Here is a 12550-nt window from a genome sequence, read left to right as displayed (position 1 = left end):
TAATGGTTGCTAGAGGGGAGGGGAGTCGGGTGACTAAGTAAAAAGATGAAGGGATTGAAAAATACAGATTGATTGTTACAAAATAACCATGGGGATGTAAAGTACAGCATAGGGAACATAGACAATAATATTGTAATAACTGTGTGATAGCATGTGAATACTTTAATATCAAAGAGATCACATTGTAAAGTATATGATTGTCTAACCAGTTTGCTGTACACCTGAAACTAATGCAAAATAATATTGAATATAAACTGTAATTGAAAAATACATTTTACCTGCTCTTAAAAAAGGCTATTTTCTTTAGAGTAGATCTCTCAGACTTACTCAATTTGCATAACTTATTTATCTTTCGTAAGTCAGTGCTTTTTCACTAATGGTTTCCCATCTTCCCTACTTCCTGGAGACCACTATTCTATTTTCTACTTCTATGAGGTTTAGTATTTTATATTTCATATAAATGATATCATACAATATTTTTCTTTCTCTGGCTTATTTGACTTAGCATAATGTCTTCCAGTTTCACTGGTGTTGCAAATGGCAGGATTTTTTTTTAATGATATACAAAATACCATACCATTTGGGAATGCCATATATATATAATCCATTCACCTGTTGATGGACATTTATTTATTTCCATGCTTTGACTATTGTGAATGTGGCAATAAACATGGGAGTTATAGGTACATCTTTGAGATCCTGATTTCAGTGTCTTTGGATGTACATGCCCAGAAGTGTGAATCCTCGATCCTATGGTAGATCTTTTTAAAATTTCTTTAGGAACCTTGATACAATATTCCACAGTGACTGCCCCAATCTGTGTTCCCACCGAAAGGACACAAGGATTCCCTCTCTCCATATTTATGTCCGTGTCTATTATATGTTATTTTATGATAGTCATTCTAAAAGGTGTGATATGATATCTCTTTGATATTTCAACCTGCATATCACTGATGATTTTCCTGGTGATTAGTAATGTTAAGTACCTTTTCATATACCTGTGGCCATTTGTATATCTTTCGGAGTAATGTCTATTTAGATATTTTGCCAATTAACAATATATTATTGTACACTTAAACCTTTCTGGAAAAGAATTCTCCAAGCAAATAATACCCAAAGAAAAGCTGGTATATTTATACTTATATCTGATAATACTGACTTTAAGACAACAAAGGTAACAGGAGACAAAGATGGATGTTTCCTTATAATGAAGGGGACACTATATCAAGAAGATATAACACTTCTTAATATATATGTGCCCAATAAGGGAGCACCAAAATACATAAGGCATCTTCTAACACTGTGATGGTGAACCTTTTTATAAAAACCACCCACTTTTGCAGTGCTCGTCAACCTGGTCCCTCCCGCCCAATAGTGGGCCTTCCAGCTTTCATGGTGGGAAGTAGTGGAACAACCAAATGGTGCCACAATTGGCAATACTAAAAGGGGTTATGTGACCAGATGCAAAGAACAAAACAAATAAAAAATACAAGCAAAAGTGCCAACAATGTCCAATAAAAAAAGGATAATCTGTGACAACAATAACATAAAAGGGGAGAGGATAAAGATCTCCAGTAGCAAAGAAGGATGGAGTGCACACTCATAAGACAAAGGACTCTTCTAAATATGAACATTTCTTTCTTAATAACCTAAAGGTAACCACCCGCAAAAAAACTACCACTGAAATATACAGTATAAAAAAAGAAGAAACAGGGGAAAGAATGTTGAAATACCACAAGACAGGAAGAACTGACAGAAACAAAAAATAGAAGAAGTAAACAAGATACACAACTACCGGAAAACAAAATATAAAATGGCTATAGGAAATCCTTAACTCTCAATACTTACCCTAAATGAAAATGAACTGAACTCACCAATAAAGATGCACAGAGTAGAATATTGAATCAAAAAAGCAAAACTCAATCATATGCTGCCTTCAAGAGGCACATCTAAGCTGCAAGCACAAAAATAGACTCAAAGTGAAAGGTTGGAAAATGATTCTTCAAGCAAATAATTTACAAAGAAATGTAGGTGTAGCCATACTTCTAACTGACAATGCTGACTTTGGGACAACAAAAGTAACCAGAGACAAAGATGGACATTTCATAATGAAAACAGGAACATTGTATCAAGTAGACATAGCTCTTTTTAATATATATGCACCAAACCAGGTAGCACCAAAATATATAAGACATCTACTAACCTATCTAAAAAGAGAAGCAGACAAAAATATGATCATACCTAGAGATTTCAGTACACCATTGATGGCTTTAGATAGATCATCTAAACAGAAAATCAATCAAGAAATATTGGCAGTAAATGACACACTGAACCAAATGGACATAATAGATATTTATAGGACATTTCACCCCAAATGTCAGATTATAACTTCTCCTGCAGTATGCATGGAATATTCTCAAGGGTAGACCATATCTTGGGCCACCAACCTAACATCAACAAATTCAGGAAGATTGAAAGTATACCAAGCATATTTTCTAACCATAAGGATTTAAAATTAGAATTGAACCATAAAAAGGAAGAAAAGAAACCTACAAAAATGTAGAAATTAAACAACATACTTCTAAAAAATGACTGAGTCATAGAAAAAATAAAAGCAGCGATCAAAACATATCTACAGACAAATAAAAATGACAACATGACATACCAAAATTTCTGTGATAAAGTGAAAGCAGTAATAAGAGGGTAGTTTATATATTACAGGCTTATATCAAGATACAAGAGAGGCCCTGGCCGGTTGGCTCAGTGGTGGAGCATTGGCCTGGTGTGCAGAAGTCCCAGGTTCGTTTCTGGCCAGGGCACACAGGAGAAGCGCCCATCAGCTTCTCCACCCCTCCCCCTCTCCTTCCTCTCTGTCTCTCTCTTCCCCTCCCGCAGCTGAGGCTCCATTGGAGCAAAGATGGCCTGGGTGCTGGGGATGGCTCCTTGGCCTCTGCCCCAGGTGCTGGAGTGGCTCTGGTCATGGCAGAGCAATGCCCCGGAGGGCAGAGCATCGCCCCCTGGTGGGCGTGCCGGGTGGATCCCGGCCGGGCGCATGCAGGAGTCTGTCTGACTGTCTCTCCCAGTTTCCAGCTTCAGAAAAATACAAAAAAAAAGAGAGATACAAGAGAGATCCCAAGTAAACAGGCTAGCATCACACCTTAAGGAACTAGAAAAAGAACAAAGGCAACCCAAAGTAAACAGAAGAAAGAAAATAGTAAAAGTTAGAGCAGAACAAAATGAAATGAAGAAAAAAAAATAGAAGAAATTTATACAACGCAGAGCTGGTTCTTTGAAAAGGTCAATAAAAAGAAGAAACCACTGGCTAGACTCACTAAGGAAAAAAGAGAAAGAACTTATATAAACAAAATCCAATATTAAAGAGGAGAAATTACCACAGACATCATAGATATACAAAGGATCATATTAGAATATTATGAAAGATTTTATGTCACAAAATTCAACAACCTAGAAGAAATTGATAAATTCTGAGAACTGTACAATCTTCCTACACTGAGTCACAAAGAAGTGGAACACCTTAATAGATCTATAGACAGGGAGGATATATAAAAAAAACAACTATGTAAAACCTCCCCAAAAATGAAAGTCCAGGACCAGATGGTTACACTGCATATTTCTACCAATCATTCAAAGAAGATTTTTTACCTACCTTTCTCAACATTTTCCAAACAACAGAAGAAGAAGCAATACTCTTCTATATATTTTATGAGGCCAACATAACCCTCCTACCAAAAATCTGGTAAGGACAACACAAAAAAATGAAAACTACAGACCAATAACTCTAATTAATACAAATGAAAAATCCTAAACAAAATACTAGCAAATCAAATATAACAAAAAAATAAATAAATAAAACATCGTGATCAAGTGTGATTCATTCCGGGAGCACAAGAATGGTTGAACATATGTGAATTAATCAACACAACAGACCACATCACCAAAACAAATTACAGAAATCATATGATCCTATTAATAGATGCAGAAAAGGCATTTGATAAGATACAATGCCAGTTTATGTTTAGAACACTCAGTAAACTCAGAATAGAAGGAAAATACCTCAACATAATAAAGGCCATATTTTGTTAATTATGTCTTTTGCAGCGCAAAAGCTTTTTAGTTTGATATAGTCCCATTTGTTCATCCTGTCCTTTATTTAACATGCTTGTAGAGATAAATCATCAAAAGTATTGCTAAGAGAGATATTGGAGAGTTTACTGCCTATGTTTCCTTCCAAGATATTTATGGTTTCAATGACTTACATTTAAGTCTTTTATCCACTTGAGTTTATTTTTGTGAATGGTGTAAGTTGGTAGTCTAGTTTTATTTTTTTTTGCATTTACCTGTCCAATTTTTCCAACACCATTTATTAAAGAGAGTTTCATGGATGGACCTGGAGATTATTATGCTAAGTGAAATAAGCCAGGCAGAGAAAGAAAAATATTATGTGATCTCACTTATATGTGGAATATAATGAACAAAGTGAACTAAGGAACAGAATAGAGGCAGTGGTCGAGTCACAAGGACCAGAGGAACAAATGTCATAGGGAAAGGGTATGAGGGGATGGGATCAGAGAAGGTGAAGGGATTAGTGAGATTATATATACATAACACATAGATACAGATAACAGGATAGCAAATCCCAGAGGGAAAGGGGAAGGGAGTTAGGGGGAGGAGGGTAAAAGTGGTATAAATAAGGACATTGGGGTGGGGGTGGGGTATTATATTCAGTGGGACACTTGAATCCATGTAAACACAAAAAATTAAAATTAATAAAAATTAAAAGAAAATAAAGGCCGTATATGAGGAACCATCAGTTAATAACATACAAAATGGTGACAAAATAAAGGCTTTTTCTCTAAAATCAGGAAAAAGACAGGGCTGCCTACTCTCTCCACTCTTTCTCAACATAGTTCTGAAAGTTTTCACTAGAGTGATCAGGGAAGAGAAAGAAATAAATCTATCCATATCAGAAAGAAGAAGTAAATAAAGGTGTCACTTTTTGCAGATGATTTGATCCTGTATATAGAAAACCCCAAAAACTCCACCAAAAAACTCTTAGAAACAATAAACCAGTATAGGAAAGTCACAGAATACAAAATCAAAATAGAAATGTCTACTGCTTTCCTATACACCAATGATGAAATATTGGAATATGAACTTAAATACATTTTTTTATAATTGTAACAACCACAAAAATATTTAGGAGTAAACTTAACAGGGTATGAAGGACCTACACTGCTCACAAAAATGAAGAGCTATTTTATCAAATCATATTTATTTTGAAATATCCCCTAATTTTTCTCACAAAAATTAAGGGATACTCTATTTCTTTGTATTCATTTTGAAATATCCCCTAACTCTTCTCTTAAAAATTTGGGAATACTTTATCACTTCCTATTCATTTTTTAATATCCCCTAATTTTTGTGATCAGTATATATATTGAAAGCTATAAAATATTATTGAAAGAAATTGGAAAAGGCATAATGAAATATAAAAATATTCCATGTTCATGGATTGGAAGAATCAACATAGTTAAAACGACCATACTACCCAAAGCAATATACAAATATAATAAAATCCTCATCAAAATCTAAATGTCATTTTTTAAAGAAAGGTAAAAAAAAAATCACCATTTGTATGGATCCAAAAAAACCCCCCAAATAGTCAAATCCATCTTGAGAAATAATAATGGAGCCAGAGGTATCACTTCCTGACTTCAAATTATACTATAGAGCCACTATAGTCAAAACAGCATGGTATTGGCAGATAAACAGACATACAGGCCAATGGAACAGAATTGAGAGCTCACAAATAAAGCCACGTATATATGTGCAAATAATCTTTGACAAAGGAAGCAAAAACACACAATAGAGAAAAGAATACAGTGGTACCTTGAGATACGAACAGACTAACATAGAAATTTTTTTTTTCTAAGATACGAGCTGCGACTCAGTCTGTATTTTTGTTTGAGATCCGAGCGAAATTCCGAGATATGAATTGTGATTTGGGAAGCTGCCACTAGTTGGCGCATTGGCGCACGGGTCCAGAATCCGCAGTTTGATATATGAGTTGACTGACTTACGAGCTCGGTTAAAGAATGAATTAAATTTGTATCTCAAGGTACCACTGTTCCTCTTCAGTAAATGGTGCTTGGAAAATTGGAAAGCCACATGCAAAAGAATGAAACTTGACTACAGTTTATACCCCTGCACAAAAATTAATTCAAAATGGGTCAGAGATCTAAATCTAATATCTTAAGCTATTAATTATATATAAGAAAACATAGGCACTAAACTTAAATACCTTAGCCGAAGAGAACATTTTATGAACTTGAACCCAAAAGAAGTAAAGGCAACAATAAGTGAATTAAACTATATCAAACTAGCCCTGGCCGGTTGGCTCAGCGGTAGAGCGTCGGCCTGGCGTGCGGGGGACACAGGTTTGATTCCCGGCCAGGGCACATAGGAGAAGCACCCATTTGCTTCTCCACCGCCCCCCCTCCTTCTTCTCTGTCTCTTTCTTCCCCTCCCGCAGCCAAGGCTCCATTGGAGCAAAGATGGCCCGGGCGCTGGGGATGGCTCCTTGGCCTCTGCCCCAGGTGCTAGAGTGGCTCTGGTCACGGCAGAGCAATGCCCTGGAGGGGCAGAGCATCGCCCCCTGGTGGGCAGAGCATCGCCCCTGGTGGGCATGCCGGGTGGATCTCGGTCGGGCGCATGCAGGAGTCTGTCTGACTGTCTCTCCCCATTTCTAGCTTCAGAAAAATACAAAAAAATAAAAAATAAAAATAAACTATATCAAACTGAAAAGCTTTTGCAAAGTAGAAGAAACAGAGAACAAAACCAAAAACATCCCACCAAATGGGAGTTGCTATTCACAAACAACTCTGATAATGGGTCAATATCCAATATATACGGTATATAAAGAACTCAGAAACAAGCAAACAATCCAATTAAAAAAATGAGGAAAGGACATGAGCGAACACTTCTCCAAAGAAGACACACAAATGGCCAACACATTCATGAAAAGATGTTAATTATTATAGAAATGCAAATGAAAACTACAATGAGATACCACCACACACGTGTTAGATTGAATTTTATCAACAAGATAGGTAATTACAAGTGTTCCAGAAGCTGTGCTGAAAAAGGATCTCTCATCTGTTGGTGGGAATAAAAACTGATACAACCAGTATAGAAGGCAATATGGTGGTACCTCATAAAATTAAGGATAGTGTTACTATATTGCCCAACAATTACTTTACTGGGTATCTACCTAAAAAAACTAAAAAAACATTGGTACACAAGGACACATGCACTCCCATGTTCATCACAGCATTATTCACAGTGGCCAAGAAATGGAAACAACCAAAGTTTCCCTGAATAGAGGATTGGATAAAGATGTGATATATATATATATATATATATATATATATATATATATATATATATATATATATATATTACTCAGCCATATAAAATAATGGCATATTGCTATTTATGACAACACAAATGAACCTTAAGAACATTATATTGAATGAAATAAGTAAATCAGAAAAAGCTAAGAACTGTATAATTTCACAGATAGGTGAGATATAAATCTGAGACTCATGGACATTGATAAAATTTATGTGTTTACCAGGAAGAGGGAGTCAGAGGGGAGGAGTGTAAAGAGAAACAAATATATGGTGATGAAAAATAATTTGATTTTGGGTGATGGCCACACAATGCAATCAATTTTTAAAATGCTATAGACATACTAACCTGAAACCTATGTGTCTTATTGATCAATGTCACCCCAATAAATTTAATTTCAAAACATATTTTTCCAAAGTGGGCTGTATTAATTGTAGTTATTGTACAAAATGATAATTATTATTATTTAAAAAGAGAGCAGGGAAATTTTCAGAAAGGATGTTTATACCATAGATTGTTGTGATGAGTATAATATCCTGAGTACAGTCAGGGTGCTTTCTGCTGTAGAGAAAGCTTGAAGAAGCCCTTAAAATTTTGAAAAGGTGGAGGAAAGGGAAGAAAGAAAGACAATATGACACAAGAGGTCAGAGAGCTTTAGGATATGTTTAAAACCAATAAAAAAAACACAGCATAATTTAGCTTGTGAAGTATCCTGCTCTCATCAAACTCTGCTTTCTCCTCTGTGCTCTGCTTAGAGTAAATGGGCAAGAAGTGGATGCAAAGTAAAATATGAAAGTTTTATAAATCAGTTCTGTTACTAATCAGAAATAAATACCTTTTGCATTTTGCTTTAGTAACCTCTTTGCCTTGGCTTATTTTCCATGTGCCCAAGACCGCTGGGTAGATGTAATCTTCTTTTGGAATTACTCATGAGAGGTACTATCTGAAAAATACTAATATAAATGGAAAGAAAACATTCTATTTTCTTTAGTAAACTCATAAAATTTTTTAAGTTTCCAACACAAGGAGCAACTTTCTCAGTAAAATACATTTTTTAATAATAAACACTTTTAGTCATAAACCCCCTTTTATGCTTTAATAATAGTGGATTGGTGAGATAAGGTAGGCTAACTGGAAAATAAAGGTTTTGTTCAGGAAACATGAGGAATTTTGTAAAAATCTAAAGAGTTAGAGCTGCAAATATACTTGCTATCTAGTTCCAAACTTCATTGTTTAGATAGGAAACTTGAAATAAAACATAGGTAAATATTTAACGAAAGGCACACACTTTGGTTCTGCTTATCAGCCTAGTTAGTGTTCTTGCTACTAGATACCTGAGAATGTTTGCTTAAGTAAGCATATTTTGAGCAATATCTAGTGTTGCTGTTCTGATCACCTGTGAGGTGTTACATATTCATCCAGTTTAAAAATTAGCCAGGATTGGAGATGCTTACTAGTTTTCAACTTATAACTCCAAGAAAATGACAGTGATTTATAATATAAGCAGGATCTATACAGATTGGCCAGAAATAGCTTATCAAAGATAGGTTCCAAATAATTCTGAATTTTTGCTCTGTGGATCCCCTAAGGAAAGTTAAGAATAAAAAAATTTGAAAGAAATCAGAAAAGAAACCTTGGAATAGATTATTTAGACAGACTGATGAAAGGGAATGCATATGGGACATGATTAATCATATTGCATCTAGATTTCCATTGAGGAATCCTTGCATAGTCTCTCCTATATGTTTTCTCCGTTAAGAAAGCATGAGCTCTTCAGGTTTGATCTCTGAGGTTTTTGATGTCTTCCTTTACCTTTGTTTTTTTTCTGGCCAATTGCTGTGTGTGTGTGTGTGTGTGTGTGTGTGTGTGTGTGTGTGTGTGTGTGTGTAGCTTCCTTAGCAAAGCTTTTGTAGTATCTGTGAGCAACAGAGCCATCTTTTGTGCCTGGTCGTCATCAGGATAAAAATATTCTGATATTCTCCTTTCCAGTGCAATCTTTAAATTGGATAACTTACATGATAGCTTACTGAGAATAATTATTTCAGAAATTATTAAACTGGTATCTGCAGTAAATGAGTCAGGACATGCTGTTTCTAAGCTTCCTTGGATGGGGGTAGTAGCTATGGGAGCTTGGATAGGGCAGATAAGCTATATTTTAATTTAGAAATTAAATTTAATGGGGTAACATTGATCAATAAGAGTACATACCCAAAGTCAAATTATTTTCTATCACTGTATATTTGCCCCTCTTTACTCCCCTCCCTCATCCCCTCCTCTGAGTAATCATTTAACTTATCTATGTCCATGAGTCTTAGTTTTTTACCTTACCTATGTGTGAAATAACATAGTTCTTAGCTTTCTGATGTACTTATTTCACTCTGTATCTTGTTCTCAAGGTCTATCCATGTTGTCGTAAATGGCAATATGTTATCATTTCTTATGGCTGAGTGGTATTACATTGTATATAAGTACCACATCTTTTTTATCCTACCCTCTATCAAGGGACATTTTGGTTGTTCTCATGTTTTGGCCACTATGAATCATACTGCAATGAACATGAGAGTTCATGTGTCTCTCTTTTTTTTTTTTCAATAGAGATAAAGAGAGAGAGTCATAGAGAGGGATAGATAGGGACAGACAGACAGGAAGGGAGAGAGATGAGAAGCATCAATTCTTTGTTGCGGCACTCCAGCTGACCATTGATTACTTTCCCACATGTGCCTCGACTGAGGGGCTACAGCAGACCAAGTAACCCCCTCCTCAAGCCAGCGACCTTGGTCCCAAGCTGGTGAGCCTTGCTCAAACCAGATGAGCCTAAGCTCATGCTGGCGACCTCAGATCTCAAACCTGGGTCTTCCATGTCCCAGTCCAATGCTCTATCCACTGTGCCACTGCCTGGTCAGGCCATGTGTCTTTATGTAACAATGTTTTAAATTTTTTAGTAGATATTTAGTAAAGGGATTGCTAGGTCATATGGTAATTCTATTCTTAATTTTTTGAGGAACCACTTTTTTTTTATACTAGCTTTATCAGTTTACCTTTCCACCAGTAATTTTTCTAAAAGTGATAAGGTAATATTCAGATGAAATGGGTCAAAAATATCCATACTTAATACTTCTTTGAAATACTATCTAGTTTGTTTAATCCATCTTTTGTGTCATAAGGACTTGGATCTCAGTGAACCTAAACAAACAAAGTCCCATTATTCTTAGGGGAATTCTATTCTGATAAATAGAAAATCAGCTTTTTGTTTAACACCATTCATTTTTAGCTTGATTTCATTTTCTTTTCTTCTTACTTTTAGGTTAACAATTCATGCTGAGTGTCCCATGCATTTGGAAGATTTTCCCATGGATGTGCATGCCTGCCCCCTGAAGTTTGGAAGCTGTATGTATTTTCTTACTTTCTGTTTGCCTGAGCTTTTTCCAAAAGAAACAGAATATTTCTCATTCTGCCCCCCAATAGTGTCAAGGCTGAGATCTGTAATCCAGGATTGTATAAAAATGGGGTGTTGAGTACTAACTGAACAGAAGAAGGAGACTTAGTCTTTCTTAAATGTTTTTTCTAGACAGCAAACCTAATTTCACCAATATGACCAATTTTTCTGTCATTAGATTTAAATATTAGCATATGTTTCTTAAACTGCCCAGAAGACAGCATTGATATAGAGTATAGTATCAGCTTCCTAAGAACAAGATCCCTCAAAATCAATGTTATTATATTTTTAAAATACCTATTCTACCTGCATCCTCATATACTTATTTACCTTTCTCTCCAGTTAATGGTTTACAGAAAGACATTCTGGAGATTTTCTAATTTTTAGAGAGCATTGCCTTTGCTGGTAGTGCACATCTAATGTAGAAATGAATAGATGCATAGCCGATTTCTAAATGAATTAGAAACATCAAAATTGAAAAGAATTTGAATGAGTTTCTTACTCTGAGAATTTCACAGTAAGTTTTATATGAGTCATCAGAGCAATATATCAATGTCTGTGTTGATCATGTCTAAATTAGATATAGATCTGTATTTTAGAGTAGTCAGTGCCTTTGAAAAGACCCAGATAATTATGTGTGATGTATTTTTTCATTCATTGTCAAATATTCACAGATTTGGGTGTCAGGCTCTATTCTAGTGCTTGGAGTGCATCCATAAATAGAACAAAAAACCCTGCCAAAGAGTTAGTGTGAAAGATAAACAATGAATAACAAAGTAAAGTATAAACTATATTGTAAAGTGAATAGCACAATGGAAATACATGAAAGTACTACAGAATAAGGTGGATAAGTTACATCTAGGTGGAGGATAGGTGTTGACATTGAAATTTAAAATAAGATGATCAGCATAGGCCTCTTTGAAAAAGTGATACTTGAACAGAAATATTAAGGAAGTAAAGTATTAATATCACAGATATCTGAGACAATTTTGCTCCAGCTGGAGGTAATAACCAAGTGCAAGACCTTGATCATGAAAGTGTCTAATTTTACTAAGAGTATCAAAATGGCTAATTTGGCTGGGCAGAGTGAGTAAGAGAGAAAGACTTAAGAGAGGATAAGATAAAAGAGGAGGCCAGGTCATCCAGAATCTAGTAAGTCATTAAAGTCCTTTGAATTTTATTCTGAGGAAAAATTGGGAGTGATTGGAATATTTTGAACAAAATAATTACATTATCTGGCTTATGTTTAAAAATAATTATGGATACTTTATTAAAAATATAACTATGAGAATAATAGAATCAGGAAATCCAGTTAAGAGGTTATAAATATTTCAGATGACAGCTGAAAATAGCTCAGATCAGAATAATAGTGGAAAAAATTATGAGAAACAACTTGATTCTAGATATATTGTGGAGAATGATCCAAAAAGATCCTGCAATGAATTAGATGTGAAATATTTGAAAAGGAGAAAACTCAAGGATGACTTGTAGATTTTTGTTTTAACAGCTATGCTATCAAATTAGATGAGTATTATATTCACTCTGGGTAGGACAGAGTTATTTGTGGATAACCAGTGTTCCTCTCATGAGCAATTACAAAAAACCAAAAAATGGAAATACTAAAATTCTGAAATCAGGGTAGAACCTCTTGTAGATGAATATGACTTGAAGCTTTTTGATACC

General features: G+C 35.0%; 1 protein-coding gene across 3 annotated transcripts in view; it reads left to right on the top strand.

The window, feature by feature from the left end:
* The window catches only part of GABRA3 (gamma-aminobutyric acid type A receptor subunit alpha3), a 428833-nt gene that overhangs the window by 304724 nt on the left and 111559 nt on the right, over nucleotides 1–12550 (top strand). For all 3 annotated transcript variants that reach the window (XM_066250025.1, XM_066250022.1, XM_066250023.1), the window contains exon 6: nucleotides 10736–10818. In XM_066250025.1, the coding sequence (XP_066106122.1) occupies nucleotides 10736–10818 (83 nt within the window). The remainder of the gene's footprint in view (nucleotides 1–10735; nucleotides 10819–12550) is intronic.

This window comes from Saccopteryx bilineata, chromosome X (genome assembly GCF_036850765.1).
Source record: "Saccopteryx bilineata isolate mSacBil1 chromosome X, mSacBil1_pri_phased_curated, whole genome shotgun sequence".
Lineage (NCBI taxonomy): Eukaryota > Metazoa > Chordata > Mammalia > Chiroptera > Emballonuridae > Saccopteryx > Saccopteryx bilineata.
This window is presented reverse-complemented; position numbering and strand designations above follow the sequence as displayed.